At 37.7% G+C, this 20,620-nt stretch overlaps 1 protein-coding gene across 9 annotated transcripts in view; it reads right to left on the reverse strand.

The window, feature by feature from the left end:
• The window catches only part of RAPGEF6 (Rap guanine nucleotide exchange factor 6), a 250,714-nt gene that overhangs the window by 209,245 nt on the left and 20,849 nt on the right, over positions 1 to 20,620 (reverse strand). For all 9 annotated transcript variants that reach the window (XM_089909271.1, XM_089909272.1, XM_089909274.1 and 6 more), the window contains exons 2-4: positions 15,324 to 15,394; positions 14,318 to 14,374; positions 8,530 to 8,613 (exon numbers count right to left, since the gene is read on the reverse strand). In XM_089909271.1, the coding sequence (XP_089765397.1) occupies positions 8,530 to 8,613; positions 14,318 to 14,374; positions 15,324 to 15,394 (212 nt within the window). The remainder of the gene's footprint in view (positions 1 to 8,529; positions 8,614 to 14,317; positions 14,375 to 15,323; positions 15,395 to 20,620) is intronic.

The following is a 20,620-nucleotide window of genomic DNA, read 5'->3' on the forward strand; positions in this document are numbered from 1 at the left end:
GAGGAAATTTTGATGGGGTTGGACATGTTCACTATCTTTATTGGTAGTTTTATGGGTGTATACATATGTCAAACTTATCAAATTATAACTTTAAATATGTGCAGTTTAGTTATGTCAATTATACCTTAATAAAGTTGTTAAATAGGACTAACTTAAGAAACTGAAAATGCAAATCAAATGAGATAAAAATGCATGCAATACCTGTCAGCTTGCATCATGAATGTGTTCCAGATTTCTACAATAATAAAGACTAATAACTCAACCTTAAAACAGGCACGCACGCGCACACACACAAACACAAACTTAAAGAGATACTTCACAAAAGAATATAGGGGAAGCAATGGCCAATAAGCACAAGGAAAAGTGCTCAATATCATTATTCAGCAGGAAAATGAAAATTAGAACTAATTCACAGTGACTAGAATAGCTAAACGAAGACTGGGGACACCACATGTTGATGACTACGTAAAAAACGGAACAAAACTCTTATCCATTGCTGGTAGGAGTCTAAAATGGTACAACCACTGTGAAACACAGTTCAGCAGTTTCTCACTAATAGTTTCTCTATAAAAATTCAAGACACATTATAAAGCTATGATAATTACAACAATGTGGTATTCAAGCAGGATAAACAAAACATAATGGAATAGGAGCCCAGAAATAGGCACACAAACATGTAGATATTTGATTTTTGAAAAAGGTGGCACTGAATGAGAGTGGGAGAAGAACATACAGGAATCCACATGGAAAATCATGCAACACTATGCCATACTCAAAAACCAATTCTAAGTAGACTACAGGTCTAAATGTGAAAAAAAAGCGAGAAAAATTCTAGAAAGTAAAAAAAGGAAAATACCTTCATGATCTCAGCTACAGAAATATCTTTTAAGCAAAGAAGACAAAAAGGAAAAGACTGAATTGCTCTATTTAGAGTTAAGGACTTGTGCTCATCCAAAGACATTACTAAAAGAATAAATAATACAAGGCACAGAGTAGGGAAAAGATATGTGTAATATAAATAACCAAGCAAGAATTTTTATTCAGAATACACAAAGAATTTCCACATCTCAATAACAAAAACACAATGCATTAGAAAAATGAGGAACAGACTTGAAGAAGCACTTTACAAAAGAGGTTAAATGAGAATGTACTCACTCATCAACAAGCAGTAATATGCAAAGCAAAACTAAGAGATACACACATACGCACACACACAACACACTCAACAGAATAACTGAAATTAAGCAGTCAAAAAAATAAAAAATGACAATACTAAGTGCTGTTAAGGATGTGGAACAACAGGAATTCTCATGCACTGCTCCTGGGTGTGTAAATTGGTACATCCACTTTGGAATACAACCTGCAATGAACAATTAAAGCTGAAAACAGGCACATCCTATAAGCCAACAATTTTCTGATAGGTATACCTACAGAAATGTAACATGTGCATCTAATGTACAAGAATGTTCACAGCTGCTTTACTTTTAATAGCCCTCAACTATGGAAACAATGAAATACTCTATGAGAATGAACTAACTACATGCATAACACAGATGAATCTCGTAAACATAACATTAGGCCAAAGAAGGCATATAAAAAGAATGGAAGAGTATATTCCTGTTAAATTCAAAAGTAACCAAAACTAAACTACAGTACATATCCTCAGGCTAAAATTCTATAGCTATTCAAGATTGATTAAAATTTAGGAAAATGATGATCTTTGGGGGGAAAGCAAGAGAGTTGATTTGAGAAACGACAAGCAAGGATCCTTCCAGGGTGCTGACAAATTTCAATGTCTTGATCTGAGGGTAGTGATTAGGCAAATGTTCAATTTATACTAATTTATTAACATGTACATTTAGGTTATCTGCACTTTTCCCCATTATTTCACAATAAAGGAGTTAAAACTACTGAATAAACTTCCTACTTGGGTCAGAAATAGGAAAAATAAGAATATGCATTTGTTTTTGTTCACATATATTTAAAAAATCTAGAAAGATATGTAAGACATTAATAAAAGTGGTTAGCTTTCTACACGGGTGGGTTGAATGGCGTGGATAATAATAAAAGTGGGAAAAATACTTCTTAAAGTACAACTTGTTATACTGTTTTGACTTTCGAACAGTACAAATTCATTACTTTGTCAAAAAAATATTATTCTAAAAATTACGTCTTTAGAAAAAGGACAATGCTATTTACAGTGCTGGTGAAAGGTGATTAACCCTTCCCAACCTCAATGACTAGAAGAGTGCCTGACCCATGCAGGTACTCAATAAATATTTTCTAAATGAATTATCTCTCAGTGCTTGAGATATTCTGACTGAAGAACCTGTTCCCTCCTTCTTTGCCAACCTAATCCTGCTTATTTGTAGAATCCATTTCCACAGTTGCCTCCCCAATAAAGTTTTCTTCTCGTGTCACACAACAAGGGCCCTTTTTAAACAAAGCAGTCAAAAAAAATAAAAAAATAAACAAAGCAGTCATCCCATTCCACCAAGTTAAGTCAGTCTTTTTTTCTTAATGCCAGTGTCTTACATGGAGATGACCATCAATGCTTATTTGCTGCATAAATGAATGTTTCAATGAATACACGCATTAAATTTTATTTAAAAATCACAGTATGGGACTTCCCTGGTGGCGCAGTGGTTAAGAAGCTGCCTGCCAATGCAGGGGACACGGGTTCGAGCCCTGGTCCGGGAAGATCCCACATAACGCGGAGCAAATAAGCCCATGCGCCACAACTACTGAGCCTGCGCTCTAGGGCCCGTGAGCCACAACTACTGAGCCTGCATGCCACAACTACTGAAGCCCGGGCGCCTAGAGCCCATGCTCCGCAACAAAAGAAGCCATCGCAATGAGAAGCCCACGCACCACAACTAGAGAAATCCCGCACACAGCAACGAAGATCCAATGCAGCCAAAAATTTAAAAAATAAATTTATTTTAAAAATAAATAAATAAATATCACAGTAATGAAGTCCTTGTTTTCTTGAGCTACACTGAAAATTTATGGTGACAAACAGAAAACTGACTCAATTCTAGAAAAAACTAAATCCGTTTCAAAAGAAAAACAATGATATTTCAGATTTGATTTATTCCTTTTCTCCTTTGTTTACTGTAAACTGTAAAATATATTTTATTGGTTTAAATTACATATAAAACTTCATTACAAGATAAGGGGCTGCACTTTAGATGCTTCAATAAAATATATGCAAACTAGAGTTTAGGTGATAAATGCTATAAAAATTCAAGGACCTGCCCCCTCAGTCAAATTTCTGGGAGTTCCGTAATTTGGGGCATGACAACATATCACCTACAAGGTGAAATACAAGTTGCTGCACCGCATACCATCTAGCACAAAAGAAGAGACACAATGTTTGGTTAGTTTTCTCAGATTCTGGAGGTAACACATAAAGTGTGCTACTTTGACCCATCTTCAGAGTTGCCCATAAGGCTGCCGCCAAGTTCAGGACACAGTAGAAGCCACTCTACTACTTGGGCCTTATGATCCAGCATATCCAATGATGGATTATTTAGTGTTCATGGCAAATAGTGATATTCTAGGGAGTGTCCGACAAGCACTAATATGAGAATGACAGTACAGGTCTCTAGAATTTCTGAAATATCCACGCTCTCTTCTACAAATAACATTCTACTTTCCAGAAACAATTTCTGGCTTGCTACTGGGCGTTGGTAGAGGGTGAATGCCTAACCATGGGACATCAGGTGACTATGCAGCCTGAACTTCCTATCATGAACTGCATTCCTAGCCATAAGGCTTGGGCATGAGCAGTAGCAATCTATTATCAAATAAATATGGTATATAAGAGATCAAGTTTACCCAGGTCCAGAATAAGTTGCATGAGCAGGTGGCTCAGACTCCTTCAACACCAATTCCTGTTGCATTGCCTCCTCCACCTCAATCTGTGCCTATGCCCACCCAGGGAGTCCCTTATGACCAGGTGACTGAAGAAGAAAAAACTTGAGCCTATTTCACAGATAAGTCTGCACAACATGCTAGTACTACCCCAAAGTGGACAGCCCTACTCAAAGGTGACCCTGAAGGAAGGTAGTGAAGGAAAATCCTTCTAGGGAATAGAACTTCAAGCAGTACATTTGGTTGTCCATTTAATCTGGATTGAGAGAGGCCAGAATTATTAGATCAATATCTAGACATTCATGGGGGCAGTTACTAACAGTTTGGTTGAATAGTCAGAGACTTGGAAGGAAAAGGACTGGAAGACTGGTAACAAGGAAGTCTGGGAAGAGGTATATGGAAGGACCTCTTTCAAAATGGATACAGACTTTCAAGATACCTGTGTCCCCTGTGAATGCACAAAGGGCATCCACTGTACTGGTAAACAAAATAACATGCTCTATGGATGTCAATCAAACTCTTTCTCCCCAGTCAGTGCTTGTTCAATGGGCCCACAAATGAAGTGGCTATTGTGACAGAGATGGAAAATATGCAGCGGCTCAACTGCCAATGCTACTGCTGGGTACCTAATCTGCCAACAGCAGAAACCAATACTGAGTCTCTGATATGGAAGCATTCCTCAGGAGGACTATTTAGTCACCTAGTGGCAGATTATTTACACTGGACCTTTTCTATCATGGAGAAGGACTATATTCATCCTCACTGGAACAGGCACATATTCTGGAAATGATCTGCCTTTCCTGCCCGTAATGCTTCTGTCAGCACCACTATCCACAGGCTCACAAAATGCCTATCTATTGCCTCGGCACTCTAGACAGCATCATTTTCAATCAAGGTACTCATTTTGCAGCAGCAGAAGTACAGCAATGGTTTGTCTCCCCCAACAGCCAGAATACATGGGTCTGATATTCAAGGCGTGGAAACAGGAGTGGCTCTTCTCAGTGTTATACTTAATAACTCATTCACAGAACTTTTACTTCCCCTCCCTAAAACTGTGAGCTCTGCTGGTTTTGATTCTTAGTCTTAGATTATGTCTAGCTATGGAAACACAGCAACGGTTCCACTGAATTAGAGACTTCCACCTGGCCACTGAACCAAAAGGCAGGAAAAGGGGTTATTCTACTGGCCTGAGTGATTGATCCCAATCACCAAGGAGAAACTGAGTTGCTGCATACAATGGGGGCCAGGAGAACTACATCTGAAGCCCAAGGGGTTCATTTAGGCTCCTTGTAGTACTTTCAAGTCCGCTGTTAAAGGTTAATGTAAGGGCTTCCCTGGTGGCGTGGTGGTTGAGAGTCCGCCTGCCGATGCAGGGGACGTGGGTTCATGCCCCGGTCCGGGAAGATCCCACATGCCGCGGAGCGGCTGGGCCCGTGAGCCATGGCCGCAGAGCCTGCACATCCGAAGCCTGTGCTCCGCAACGGGAGAAGCCACAACAGTGAGAGGCTTGCATACCAAAAAAAAAAAAAAAAAAAAAAAAAAAAGGTTAATGGAAAACTAACGGCAACCAAAAGACAGGGGGTGGGGTGGGCAGGATAATTAAGGATCCTTCAGAAATGAAAGTTTTGTGCCCATCATCAGGTAAAGAACACAGAACAGCTGAAATTCTGGCTGAGGCCGGAAGTACTGAATGGGTGGTGAAAAAAAGGAAGCGAGAGATACCAACTATGGGCTTGTGAGCAGTTACAGAAACAAGGACTATATATTGTGTATATGTCTGGAGTTGTGTAAACGTTAACCATTTTCTTCTTCCCTCTCTTCCCCATATTTATTTTATATATAAGTTGTTGGAGGTGAACTTTACAAAGTAGTTTGTAGTTAATAGAATATTCAGAGTACTGTGATGGAATATGTAATCAACAGCGAGTAATGACTGTTGGGACTGTGCATCTCCTTATTTTGGGGAGAGAGTAGGAACTTCTTTACTTATATGAACGATAGCTACATCTTGTTAGGTGGAAACAGAGTTGGATGGAAGCTCAAATGTGTTCAGAATGAAAACTGAGTAACCAAGAGAGTGGACTGTACCATTCATTTATTGCCTCTCAAGTTCAAATGTATTTGCTCTCAGTTTCAAATTTACTTTGTAATAAAGCATCTGGATTTAGTCAAGATTCTCCTTTGGCCAGCTGGAAATGTTAAAGCTCTGTCAGTAAAGGGTGCTAGTATCAGGACACCGCAGTAGGAAAGTATTCTTTGCTCTACGGGGTATGTGTGTGTAAAGCAAAGGGACGTCCTATCTCCAGCCTCAGGGCCCATCTGCACCCTGGGCCGGGTGAGGGTGAGGGAGGATTTTATTGCTTACCGGTCCTGGTCAGAGGATCTCTTCCTGCCAGCCTTGACTCAGTAACTGTGGACAGCTCTGGCCCAGAGCAACCAAGTGAACTTCTCCATTAGCTATTGGGCTACAAGTAACATATTCACCAACAAGTTCTGAATTTCAGTTTTGGGGAGAGGGCTCCCCTTTCAAGTTTGTTCCTTCCTTGGGTACTCTGTCCCTTAGTTCCTTTATCCTTCTTAGTACCTAACTTCTTAAAGTAGTCAATAATTCTTTAAACTGTCCCTGTTCAAATTACTGTGTGGTTTCTGTCTACTCACTGATAAGGGAGTAACAAATACCTTAATATCTAGAGAAATAGGCTCTATTTTTATAACCTAGAAAACGACTATTATTCCTTGTCTTATACTAGGTAGTGCTCATATCTGTTGATTACCATAATGATCATATCCCAACACTATTATAATGAACAGAAGCCAAAAATTATTTGATGCTTAATATATGCTAAGCATTATTCTACGTATTTTATTTGTATTGACTCATTTAATCCTAACAATAACCTAATATAAGTATCTCTCAAACACAAAATATAAATCTCCTACCTAGGAGCTGCTCTCTAAATAACGATTAAATAGACTTCTACAATCATGTTTGCTCTGAAGTTCATGATGGTTACATTAAAGCATTCCATGACTTTATTGTTTTAAAATCTCCTACTATCAGGAGTTCCCTGGCAGTCCAGTTGTAAGGACTTGGTGCTTTCACTGCCGTGGGCCCAGGTTCAATCCCTAGTCAGGGAACTAAGATCCCACAAGCTGAGTGGTACAGCTCAAAAAAAGAAAAAACAAAACAAAACAAACTCATACTATCAATTATTTAAAAGATAAACTTCATTGTCTTGATCACAAACTCATGGTGAATTATTGTGGCTGATTAATGGCTACATAAAGTCCTTGACTATTCCTAACAGCAGAAAAGGGTGATAAAATATTCAAAAGAACAATACTAATAATCTTAAAATATAACTGTAGTCAGTATCAACCCAGCTTATTCTGTGTAAGTAGCTAACTCATTACAAATCACTAAAGTGACTTTCAGAAACATAGTAGAAAGGAACAATACCCAAAAGGCTTAAATAACCAAGAACTATTATGTATTTTATTTGTAAAAACAGTCAACAGTATGCTTTATACTACTAATCAAGAAGTACAGATTTCATTTAACTAAAAGTTGATGATATAAAGTTTCAAGAATAAAGACATGGCTTTAAAAATGGCATCAAAACTGAGATGTCTCGTACCATCTGTCAAGTAGAATGTACCTTGATACTTAAATTTAATAGTTTTGCAACTAAATTAATTTAGCTGCAATTAGAAGTCTTACCTTAAAAGCCTAAAAATCTCTTCTCAACATTATTGGGAAAGTCACCAAAAAATTACATTTTTATGTCACAAAATTATAATTTGAGGCCCCAAAATCTTAAGAATTACTAACAGACCAAATTCTCTAAGAATACTATATCTGATCATCTTTCCAACCGCTCCTCTTTTACCTAATAATTCTGATGATGATAATTAACAATTACTTGTAACAGCCAGGCACTATTCTAAGAACTCTCTCTCTATATATATATATAAACTCATTTATTACTCAAAGCTGGCCTATGAAATACATCCTATTATTGTCCCTATTTTACAAATGAGGAAACTGAGGCACAAGGGGATTAAGTAATTTGTCCAAAAAGTATTATACAGTAGAGCAAAGATGTGAACTCAAGCAGTCTGGCTCTAGAATGTCAACTTTTACAGAGTTCCATTGAGAACTTTGAGTAGTAGCTTGCTATAACCTCATAAGGCACTTTAAATAGGTTCTATTATTATCCTCTTACATACAAGAAAACTATAATTTGTCCAAAGTCATAAAACTAATAAGTGACAAAATCAGGATACTAGCCTAGTTCGCATTACTCTAAAAAACGATTTCTTAACTATAAAGATATATTGCCTCCCTATAACTAACAGCAATGAATGCAAAACCATCAGATAAATGAGATCAAATCTCACATACAACTAAAGATCAAATAGCAGTATAATATGCCATGGTGTAAACTACAGATTATACCCCCAAGAAATATGAAATATCAGTTGATTCCTGCCAAGTACTTCAAATAGTACCAAAAAGGACATTTCTAAAATGTATCACCTACTAAGAGAAAATACACATCTACATAAAAATAGTTTAACATAAGAAATAAAATAACTAGTTGTAATCTAACTTTGCCTACCACATGCACTAAACAGCAAATGTAAACATACCTGCAAGGAGGCAAAACCATGGAGTCTTTCATAAGCACAGATCCAGAAAGCAGGATATACCAACATCTGGCAATAGTTTCTGAACTGTTTAAATGAATAAGTAAATAGATGAGTAAATAAATACAAACACTCACATGTATATGGATTCAGTACAAAATACAAAACATGAAAAATATTCTAATATCATAAATCATTAAAAATTAACTCTCCTTGGAAAGTTTGCCTATTGCCTAAGGTTTCATACAGACCATGTTCATATCTTACATAATCACTAGCTTAAGATATAGGCTTCAGAAATGTATGTTTATTAGCTCTATCTTATTAATTTATATCAGTAACTTCCCATTCCTCATTTTTGTGTACTGGATCACCACATTTGATGAAGATTAACTTAAATATTGTACTACATGTGCATATTAAAAAATTCTATTTCTAGGGCTTCCCTGGTGGCGCAGTGGTTAAGAGTCCGCCTGCTGATGCAGGGGACACGGGTTTGTGCCCCGGTCTGGGAAGATCCCATATGCCGCGGAGCGGCTGGGCCCGTGAGCCATGGCCGCTGAGCCTGCACGTCCGGAGCCTGTTCTCCACAACGGGAGAGGCCACAACAGTGTGGGGCACGCGCACTGCAAAAAAAAAAAAAAAAAAACCTTAAAAAAAAAAATTCTATTTCTGATAACTTTTATGTATATTACAAGTTTATTGTATATTAAAGACAATACTGTTTGGAATTCACAAGTTTATCAATGTTCCATCTTCATGTTCAACTATAATTTGGATCTACGTCTTTCTCTTAAATTTTATTCTGACAGAAATACATTAAATGCCTACCCAATCTTTCACTTTATGTGTGTCTGAGGGATAAAAGAATATCAGATGACTTAAGTCCATCATCATTTTTAGTTCAGTTAAATCTCCAATGGAAACCAAGAATCTTGTTAGATGTTACTTTATAATCTAATCTTTTTCTCTTTCTCTAAAGTACTTTTAATTTACCATACCTAAAACTTCAATTAATTCCAATATGTAGACAATTCTAATTTTATAAAACAAACATTTCCTCTGAGCTGGAGAACTGTATATCTATCTGGCTAGCGACTTGACATGTTAGCTTGTATATCTAACACACAACTCAACTTCAACATGTTCAAAATCTACCTATCATTTCTTTCAAGCTTCATTTTTTTCATTCTCAATGAATAGTACCATCCTCCACCCAGAAAACTAAGCCTCCAAACCACTCTACATAGCACCCAGGATGAGCTTTCTGGGTGAATCCTATTGCCTACCATAAGAAAAAAGTATCATCAAGTTTCCAGAAGATACTTTAAAGTTCTTTATATCCATCCCTTCCATCTTCACAGAAGGAAGATACAAATGGCTGAAAATCTCCTACTTAAGGTTCTTTGTTTGGAAATTTTACTTTCTAATTCTTTTGAAACATGACTTTTGTACAAGAAGGAATAAAAATCAGTAAAAGAAAATTCTGCCCAAAATCAAGACAGAAGAAAGTTATGATTGGATGCTACCATAAGCCTCTAATTTTTATCTCACTTTGCTGAAACAGTCACAAAGTTGTCAGGAAATTCTACTATAAACAGAGGAAAAATCCTGAAATTCACTCCTACTACCAAGAGAGCCATGCCAGCTCACGAATCAGAAACTGTTCAAACCTTGCAGAGAATTCCACTCTCAGAGCAGTTTGGCAATGCATCTGATGAGTAAACACAAGGAAAGTGAAAGTCTTTTAACATGCGGCCATGCTATCTCCTTTCTCTTTGCAAGCAAATGAATCTAAGAATAATTTAGCCTAGAGAAGAGTGGCATATTTAATCTTGTCAGATCTTACTCCTTTCAAAGGCTTCACACTGCTCCTAAAATAAAGAACAAAAACTATTAAGGTGGTCTCCACCTGGCTCTCCACACCCCTCTCTTCCTGTTTCTTCCTCTCTGCTCGAAGCACTGAACATAGTGGTTTATTTTCACTCTTTCTATCATGCTGCTTCCCAGTTAAGGTCAACTATACACAGTCTTTTCTCTGCTTCCACTAATCTCTGAATTTAAACTCTTTACTTAATTAACTTCCACATTCATTTTTTAGAAATTCCTTTGTTTATGATTAGCCAAATACAGATTTGGGTAACTCTTTATACTAATTTTTAAACAGCTTAACTGAGGTATAATCAATACACCACAAATTCACTCATTTTAAGTGCACAATTCAATGACTTTTATGATATTGAAAAGAACTGTGCAAACATCACCACAAAGAGATCTCTTATGCCTCGATTGCAGTCAATCCCTGCCCCAGGTAACCAATAACCTGCTCTGTCTCTATAGATTTGTCTTTCCTGGACAGTTCATATAAATGGAATCATGTAATATGTGATGTTTCTATCTTACTTCTTCCATTTAGCATAATATGCTTGAGGTTTGTCCATGTTGTAGTGTGTAGCAGCATTTTATTCCCTTTTACACTGCCAAATAGTATTCCACTATACAGATGCAGAGCGTTTTATCTATCTATTCACTGAACAATTATGTCGCGTTTTAGGCTAGTATGAATAGTGCTACTAAGAACATCTATGTACAGTCTCTGCACGTGTTTTCATTTCTCTTGGGTAAATATGTAAAAGTGGAATTACTAGGTCATATGGTAAAATTTTAAGAAACTGCCAAACTGTTTCCTAAAGTGGCTATACTTACATCTGCACCACAAATATATGACGGTTCCAGGTGTCACCATATCCTCACCAACACTTGTTATGTTTAGACTGCAGATACTTTTTTTTTTAACATCTTTATTGGAGTATAATTGCTTTATATGGGGAAATATGTATAGCTTACAATGGTGTGTTAGTTTCCACTTTATAACAAAGTGAATTAGCTATACATATTTCCCCATATCTCCTCCGTCTTGCATCTTTCACCCTCCCTATTCCACCACTCTAGGTAGACACAAAGCACCGGGCTGATCTCCCTATGCTATGCGGCTGCTTCCCACTAGCTACCTATTTTACATTTGGTAGTGTATACATGTCCATGTCACTCTCTCACTTCGTCCCAGCTTACCCTTCCCCCTCCCCATGTCCTTAAGTCCATTCTCTACATCTGCGTCTTTATTCCTGTCCTGCCCCTAGGTTCTTCAGGACCTTGTTTTTTTCTTTTTAGATTCCATATATATGTGTTAGCATACACTATTTGTTTTTCTCTTTCTGACTTACTTCACTCTGTACGACAGACCATAGGTCCATCCACCTCACTACAAATAACTCAATTTTGTTTCTTTTTATGGCTGAGCAATATTCCATTGTATATATGTGCCACATCTTCTTTACCCTTGACTGCAGCTACTTTTTAAAATATATTTTTAATTGAAGTAACACTGGTTTACAACATATGTTTCATATGTACAGGGCTTCCCTGGTGGCGCAGTGGTTGAGAGTCTGCCTGCCGATGCAGGGGACACGGGTTTGTGCCCTGGTCTGGGAAGATCCCACATGCCGCGGAGCGGCTGGGCCCGTGAGCCATGGCCGCTGAGCCTGGCCGGACAGCAATGGCCGTCTGGAGCCTGTGCTCCTCAATGGGAGAGGCCACAACAGTGAGAGGCCCGCGTACCACAAAAAAAACAAAAAAACATATGTACAATGTATTTCTACTTCTGTATACCCTATAGCATGCTCACTATCAAAAATTTAGTTTCCATCCATTACCATACAGGTGATCCCCTTTACCCATTTCGCACGCCTGCAACTGTAGCTATTCTAATGGGTGTAAAGTGAATATCTCATTAATTTTTGTGTGTGGTGTAAGATAAGAATCTAAATTAAGTTTTTGCATATAAACACTCAATCACCCCAGCACCATTTGTTGAAAAAACTATGCTTTCCCAATTGAAATGCTTTAGTACCTTCATCAAAAATAAACTGTTCACTGGTGGTTCCTTTTTAATACTCAGTTGTGTTATACCCACATTGTGTGCACATCTTAGCTACACAGCTACAAGGCCATTAAAAAAAAACACACAGAAACTGTTTATAAATATAAGGGTTTATTTCTGGGTTCTCAATTCTGTTCCACTTATCTATAGATCTGTACTTTTCCTTGATAGCACTTAAATATGTGTAGCTATTTTAATTAACTTCCTCTCCCCCACTATACAATAAACTCATAAGGACAAATCCCGTTTCTTCCCACCACTCTACACCAGGCTAAGCATAATGTATAGCAGACAAACATTTAATAGTAAGTGAATGAATCAACAAATGAACAAATAAAGCTATTAAAATCCATATGAATCCAGTAAATACTTAGAAATAATGACAAACACAGTGTGCAATGAAACACTGAAGTTAATACCATTTCTCTATACCAGCTGCACACATATAATGAAAGAGATCACTGTTGCCAAAATTTTTGGAAGAAAAACAGAGAAGAATATCTTCATAACCTTGAGGAAGGGAAAGATCTTGTTTTTTTAAACAGGACATGAGAAGCACTAATCACAAGCAGAAAAACTGAGAAAGAAATTTCTTCTCTTCAAAAGATACCATTAATAGAGTAAAAAAAGCAAGCCACACAGTGGGAGAAGATATTCACAACTTATGTACCCAACAAAGAACTCAGATACAGAATTCATAAAAATTTTCTACAAATCAACAGAAATAAGATAGCCCAACTAAAACATGGTCAAAAACTTGAATCAGGAGATCATAAAAGAGCTATCCAAATAGCCTGTAAAAACATGAAAATCATTCATCATCATTAGTAAGCAGGAAAACAAAAAACAAAATCACGAGATAAAATGAAATACATATTTTAGATTCTAATGTTACAAGCTCCTGGGACTTCCCTAGTGGCACAGTGGTTGAAAGTCCACCTGCCAAGGAAGGCGACGCCAATGAAGGCAGCAAGATCCCACATGCTGCGGAGCAACTAAGCCCGTGCGCCACAGCTACTGGGCCTGAGCTCTAGAGACCATGAGCCACAACTACTGAAGCATGCGTGTCTAGAGCCCGTACTCCGCAACAAGAGAGGCCACCGCAACGAGAAACCCACACACCGCAACAAAGAGTAGCCCCTGCTTGCTGCAACCAGAGAGGGCCTGCACTCAGCAACAAAGACCCAACACAGCCAAAACTAAATAAATAAAATAAATAAATTTATTTAAAAAAAAGAATCTTAAATTTGAGCATGTGCATTTCCAATGCTTTTATTCCTAAGAATATTCCCAAGAAGAATGAGTAAATAGAGGTACAAAAACACATGAATAAAATATTCATAGAAACTTACTATTCATGATAGGGAAAAACTGGAAACAACCCAAATATTTATTAATAGTGGGAAGGATAAACAAATTATGTTATTTTCACATAACTGTATACTGTAAAGCACTGAAAAAGAATAAATGCAAAAACATGGAAGAATCTGCAACATTTGTGAAGTATAAAAAGCCTGACCAACAGATTTTTATCTATATGAAATTTACAGAGACAAAACTAATCTAAGGTGACAGACATCAGAACTAGATTACCTTTCCAAGACAGTTGACTAGAGCCTTCTGAAGAGCTGATATGTTCTACATATTCGCTGCATAGTAGTTACACAGGTGTATATATTTATTAAACTTCATTGCACTGTACACCTTTTGTGAGCCCTACGTACATTATATTTCATAGTTTAGGAGTATATTTCAATCTCCTCTACAGAAACTGTTCCAGAATCAAATGAATTTCAATGCTAACAATCTAAATTTTAAACATTAATTTAAGCTAATTATGGAAATACTTACCAAAAAAGAACTTGATTGCCACTGTATCTCTCATAGCGTGCTCTTGCAGACATTAATCTAACATATTTTTTAAAAAGTAAAAATTTTTTAAATTATTTTATTTGAATTGTCTCAAAAATTGTTATAATTACAACAGAAAATTATCAGATCTATCACTAAATTTTTCACTGGAGTTTAAAAATATCACACACACACAAATCTGTTGAATAAATATAAATTTGCTTGTATTTAAAAATACTTTACTACTAATGCCCTAGGGTTTTCTTTCTTCTTGATACACTTACTTGACATATACTAATATATAAATTATGTTACACAGAAAACAGAAAATAATAAATTCCAAACAATTATATTTAGAATCTGGTCCATAGCCAGAAACTTAAAGAATAGCCAGAAAAAGTGATAAGTAAGCTGGTCATGGAAGAAAAACACAGTTTAATTAAAATACTATGCAAAGTTATAATAGTGCCTACAGCACTCAAAAGTATCTTTACAGATATAATCACAATGAGACAAGGTAGCAGGAGAGAAAACTCATTTTACAGAATAGAAAAATGAGGTTTGCAAAGTTTATGGGTACTGTCCATAGGAGCTTATGCCAAATCAAGAGTCTTGCTCCTTCCACTTTAATATAACACTACATCATACCATGCCCATCTCAAGCATTTGATACAATAAATATCAATACAAACTACAAAGAGAAAGTTCTGTTTTCACTAGCTAGCACAAACTGAGCACTGCACTTTGCTTTAAATATTCTCATTTAATCCTCGAAATGCTGCAACAAAGGTAATCTTTTTATCCCTATTTTATGGAAGACAAAACTGCAGCTTAGATGTTAAGACTTGCTCAAAGTCCCAGGGCTAAGGAAAACTGGAATGAGAAAGGCCAATTTCTTTGCATATCCTATAAAAAGCTCCTAAATGATTTGGTCCCTGCAACTATCTATCCAAACTCATTTGAATAACTCCTTAGCACATGCTCTTAAACACAGCATCACACTTACCTAAGCTGATGTTCCCTGAGATTTGATAATATTTCCATTCCATGAAGATAAGAATAAATAGTATTTAAGTCCTGTAGAACAGAAAAGACTTTAGATTAATTTTCAAATATACTTTTAAAAATATAATGATATCCCACAATTCTGATTTTAAGCAAACAACCATTTATGACACAACTGTTAACTACAGAAGAGTCACAAAATCTCTGAATTACAATAGATCTGAAAAGGTTTAGAAGAGTTCCCTCAACTCACACAGGAACCCCTCCTCAGCATGGCTGACAACCTCTACTCAAACAATGCCAAAAAACTCATTATTTCATATAAAAGTCTATTTCATTTCTAAACAGATGCAATCTTTCCTCTTTAGTGACCTCCAAATATTTGAAAACAGTTATCTTGTCTTCTTTTAAGTCTTTTTTTTTTTTTTCCTCCAAATAACAAAGTCTAAATATTTGCAGGTTCCAGATCTTTAAGCATCCTAACTGATCTCCTCTGGAGATGATTCTGTTTGTCAATATTCCTCTTAAAATATGATTTTCTAAAAAAAAACTCTTTTCAAACAGACTCAAGGTGGTATTAATCTACCACTAAACAAAACTGACGTCCAATGGGACAATGCTATTGTTCACTCTCCGAAAGAACTGGGGAACATTTCTCTAGCCCTCATTCAGATAATTAGATATTAATAAACCCAGGTTAATAAAGTATAGTAGTATAGTATAACCTCAGCTAAGAGCAATGGCATAGCAAAAGGAAAGTGTGGAAGCAGGGAACATTCCTGACAGAAAAGAGTATTTTACCACAGAACGCTGATGCACGGTGATTACAAAGAAGCTTAAATTCTCTATGTAAAATTTACCTCCTTATTCTCTTACAAGGAGTAATGCCTTTATACCAGGGCAGACTGCTCCCAAACACTACTCTCTTTGATATATAACAAGAGAATTATCAAATGACAGAGAGAAAAAAAGAAAAGACACATAAGACAACCTTTTTCCCCAATATGCTACTAAGACAACAAGGAAGCTCTAAGAAAAAAAGCAATAATCTCTGATTCCAAAGCTTACAACTGCCAATTAACCATGATGGATTCAATGACCACACACATCTCTGCTAAATCCTTACCAAAATAAGAGGGAAAAAGATTTTTAAGTACATATATATATTAAAAAAAGAGATGAATAGATTAAAAGAAGAAACCACAGCAAATGAGTCTATAGACCTAAAAAAAGTCTGTAAAATTCTATAAGACAGCAGATGGAGCAGTGATATGATAAACTGTACTTCCAAAGAGGGCTACAATGATATGTCTTATCCCATATGCTCTTTTGCAATGAGACCTTGTCACTCCCCCATCAAAAGTAGGAATCTAGGTGCCCTCCGCATGGATCTGGGTTGGTCCTGTGATTTGTTCTGACCCAAAGAATGTGCCAGAAGTGAGGTCGTGTAACTTCTAAGATTCAAATACCCTGAGAGCACCAATGTTGTGAGGAAGCCCAAAATAGCCTCATTGAAAGAGAAAGGCCACATGAAACAGCACCAAGGAACCGGATATGTGATTCGTTCTTAGACCAGACCAGCTACCAGCTGAATAGAACTAAGAGAATGATCCAAGTCGAGGTTCTGTGGGGCAAAAGAAACAACCTCCTAGCCAAAACTTTCTGAGTTGAGGTCAGAAACAGAATCCTGGAAAAAGTCTGGCTCATAGTGAGCTCACTGAGCCTGCAGACCCACCTAATAGTCTTGTCTCTCTCCACTCCCCAAGTTTATAACTAGAATTTATTTATCTGGCAGTTAGAATCCACAAAGGAACCTATGTGGTAAAAGCTGTCATAGTGGAAAAAGTCAAGTGGAAACCTCTGAAACTGCCCCATTCCCCAGAACAAGATAGTAAATAAAAGACAATATTGCTTTTCCAAAGAGGCAAAGAAGCAAAGACTAGGGCCGCCAATAAAGGCTTAAAAGTATGCAGGGGTGACAGTCCTTCTCATGCATCATCTGCAAAAATCAGACGGATCCTAAAAAATGGCTACAGACTGTCATAGACTTAACCAAATTTTAGCTCTGGGCACAGCTGCAAGTCCCAGACATAATATTGTTGAAGGAATGATTAATTAAGCTTCAGGTATTGATTTGGTGAATGTATTCTTTTCCATTCCAGTTACTAAAGTAAAAAGTACAAGAAACAGTTGGCAGTTGTGCAGGACAATATTAACTTACAGTTTTGCCTAAGGGCTATTGCAACTTTCTCAGTCTCTACCATAATATAACCTGAAGCCATCTAGACCACCTAAGACATTACATATGTATTTTGCTGACTGAACAGAATGAACAAGAGAATGAGCAAGGAGTGGCTGGTACCCTGGAGTCTTGGGTAACACACTTGAACTCCTGGAAGTGAGATATTAACTCTATGAGGGCTCAAAGACCTGCCACTTCAATGTTTTCGGGGGTGCAGTGTCAGAAGTATTACAAAACATCCCTTCAAAAGTAAAAGACAACTTTTGAGACTTCAGCTTTCATTCAAGATGGAATAAGAGGGATTGGACTTACCTTCCATCTAAAACAACTAAAAATCATAATAAATAAATGAAACATTTTTCAAGAGATAAGACATTACGAAAAAAAGACAGTGGCATTTGAGAGAGGGGAAACGAATGAGGTGATTCATATAATTATCATACCTTACTACCTGGTTGTATCTTGAGAAGAAGTAGTTAGCCACCTGCAGAGTAGAAGGTAGCTCAAGTTTGCAGAGCCAGACAGAGAGAGCGCATACTACACAGAAAGAAAGAATGTTCTGAAAACCTACAGAAGGTCTTACTTGAGTCTAGGTTGAGTACTGATCTTTCCATGTACATGAAGAAATACCTGAACTCAGGGAAAGAACCATCTGAAAGGATTAGAGTAGTGGTCCTCAATCAAGACTGATTTTGCCCCCTGGGTGACATAGTGATATCTGGAGACATTTGGGGTTGTCATAATTTTCAGAGGGGAAGGCGGGGCACTACTAGCATCACCTGACTATAAGCCAGAGATGCTGCTAAATATCCTATGATGCCCAAGACAAGGCCCCAGAATAAAGGATTCTCTGGGCCAAAACATCAACAGTTCTGAGGTTTAAACTTCTTGGATTAAAGGGAACAATACCCAAAACTCACACAGGGACCAGAAGAGTTACTATTCCCACCAGGGAGAGTGGAAAAATCTCATAATTCAGAACGCATTTAGTAGAGTACTCAAAAGCCTTTGGATTCAGTACTGGGCAAAATTAACACTGCACTAAATGCTACTCTGGTGCTACGTAGCATAGCTCAAAAAAGAGCCCCAAAGGGTCATATGATTTCCAAATTACCTGTGTCCCAGAAGAATATTTACAGGAAATAAAATATACCCAGCACATAAAAAAGTAAAATTCACAATCTCTGGTACTCCATTAAAAATCACCAGGCATGAAAAGAAACAGGAAAAATGACCCATAAGGAGAGAAAAAATCAAAACCAACTCAGTAATTACCAGATAACAGAATTAATACAAAAAGATATTTAAAAGCTTACTGAAACTATATTCCATATGTTCAAGAAAATATAGAAAAGATTAACTATATAAGAAGGGACACTAAAAAAAAAATTCCAGAGATGAAAACAACACTGAGATGTAAAATACACTGGATGGGATAAGTGACACATTAAGACATTGTAGAAGAAAAGATTTAAAAACTTAAAGACACAAAAATAGAAATAAAAAATAAAATACATGGGGAAAGGAGATCAAGATGGTGGAGTAGGAGGATTCAGAGCTCACCTCCCCCAATGAACACATCAAAAATACATCTATTGTACATGTGGGGCAACTCTCACTGAAAACAAACTGGAGACTGGCAGAAAGGCTCTTATACAACCAAGGCTGTAATGAAAGATCCACATGAAATCAGGTAAGAAAAGAGGAGAAGCAATCAGGTGAGGACCTGTGCCCCTAGGAGGGGATACAGCAGAGGAGGGGGGCTGCATGGGCTCAGAGACCCTCCCCAAACAGTGAGGGGTGTGAACCACATATTAGGAAACCCAGCCCTGGGGTCCAACACCAGAAAGATAAGTCCTCTTCTTGGCTGACTTGAAGACCAGTGGGACTATCAGGGGCTGTGAGAAATCTAGACGTTGCTAGTGAAGAGCACCCACGTGCTTGGTTTCTCTCAAAACAGGGTGGAGAAAACAATTGAAAATGCCAGGTACTTTAGCTGGCTTCCTGCATCTGCCCAAACATGCACCCTGGCTCATGCTGAGGGCCGCTTCAGCCCCTCTTGCTCCATGGCACAGCTCCCCACTAGGGTGAAGGCTGCCATAGCCAAGTAGAGTAGACAGCTGTGGCAGACAGAGCCTGCCCAGACCCAGCACTGCATCTGAATGGGGTGAGGGCAACCATTACTGGCATTCGTGGGGACAGCAGATCAGAAGCAGTCTGGAATTCCAGTGTGCTGGGACTGCCCCAGTGTGCACCTTGACCCACATCGACTGCCCACTCTGGCCTCTCATGGTCCAGCACTGCTACCGTCTGGGGTGAAAATGCCGAGGTTGCTGGGGGGGAGCACACACTTAGAGAAAATGGAACCAGCTCAGATCTAACCTTCAGGACTTCTGCTCTCGAACCCTTGAAACTTGGGACAAGGATGCTGATTCCTGCCACTTGTATTTAACATAGTATTGGAAGTCCTAGTCACAGCAATCAGACAAGAAAAGAAGACATAAAAGGCATCTAAATTGGAAGAGAAGAAAAACTGTCACTATCTGCAGATGATGTCATATTTTATATAGAAAACTCTATAAAATTTCCACCAAAAAAACTATTAGAATAAATGAATTCAATAAAGTTGCAGAATATAAGATTAATATACAGAAATATGTGGCTTTTCTATACACTCATAATGATGAACTGTAAGAGAAAGCAAGAAAACAATTGCATTTGAAACTTCATGAAAAGAATAAAATATCTAGGAATAAACTTGACCAAGGAGGTGAAAGACCCATACGCTGCAAACTATAAAACACTGATAAAGGAAACTGAAGATGATACAAAGAAATGGAAAGATATCTTGTGCTCATGGACTGGAAGAATTAATATTGTTAAAATGTCCATACTGGGCTTCCCTGGTGGCGCAGTGGTTGAGAGTCCGCCTGCCGATGCAGGGGACACGGGTTCGTGCCCTGGTCCGGGAAGATCCCACGTGCCACACAGCAGCTAGGCCCGTGAGCCATGGCCGCTGAGCCTGCACGTCCGGAGCCTGTGCTCTGCAACGGGAG

Source organism: Delphinapterus leucas, chromosome 3 (genome assembly GCF_059928025.1).
Source record: "Delphinapterus leucas isolate spDelLeu-1000000601 "Yukka" chromosome 3, BTC_Dleu_Yukka2, whole genome shotgun sequence".
Taxonomy (NCBI): Eukaryota; Metazoa; Chordata; class Mammalia; order Artiodactyla; family Monodontidae; genus Delphinapterus; species Delphinapterus leucas.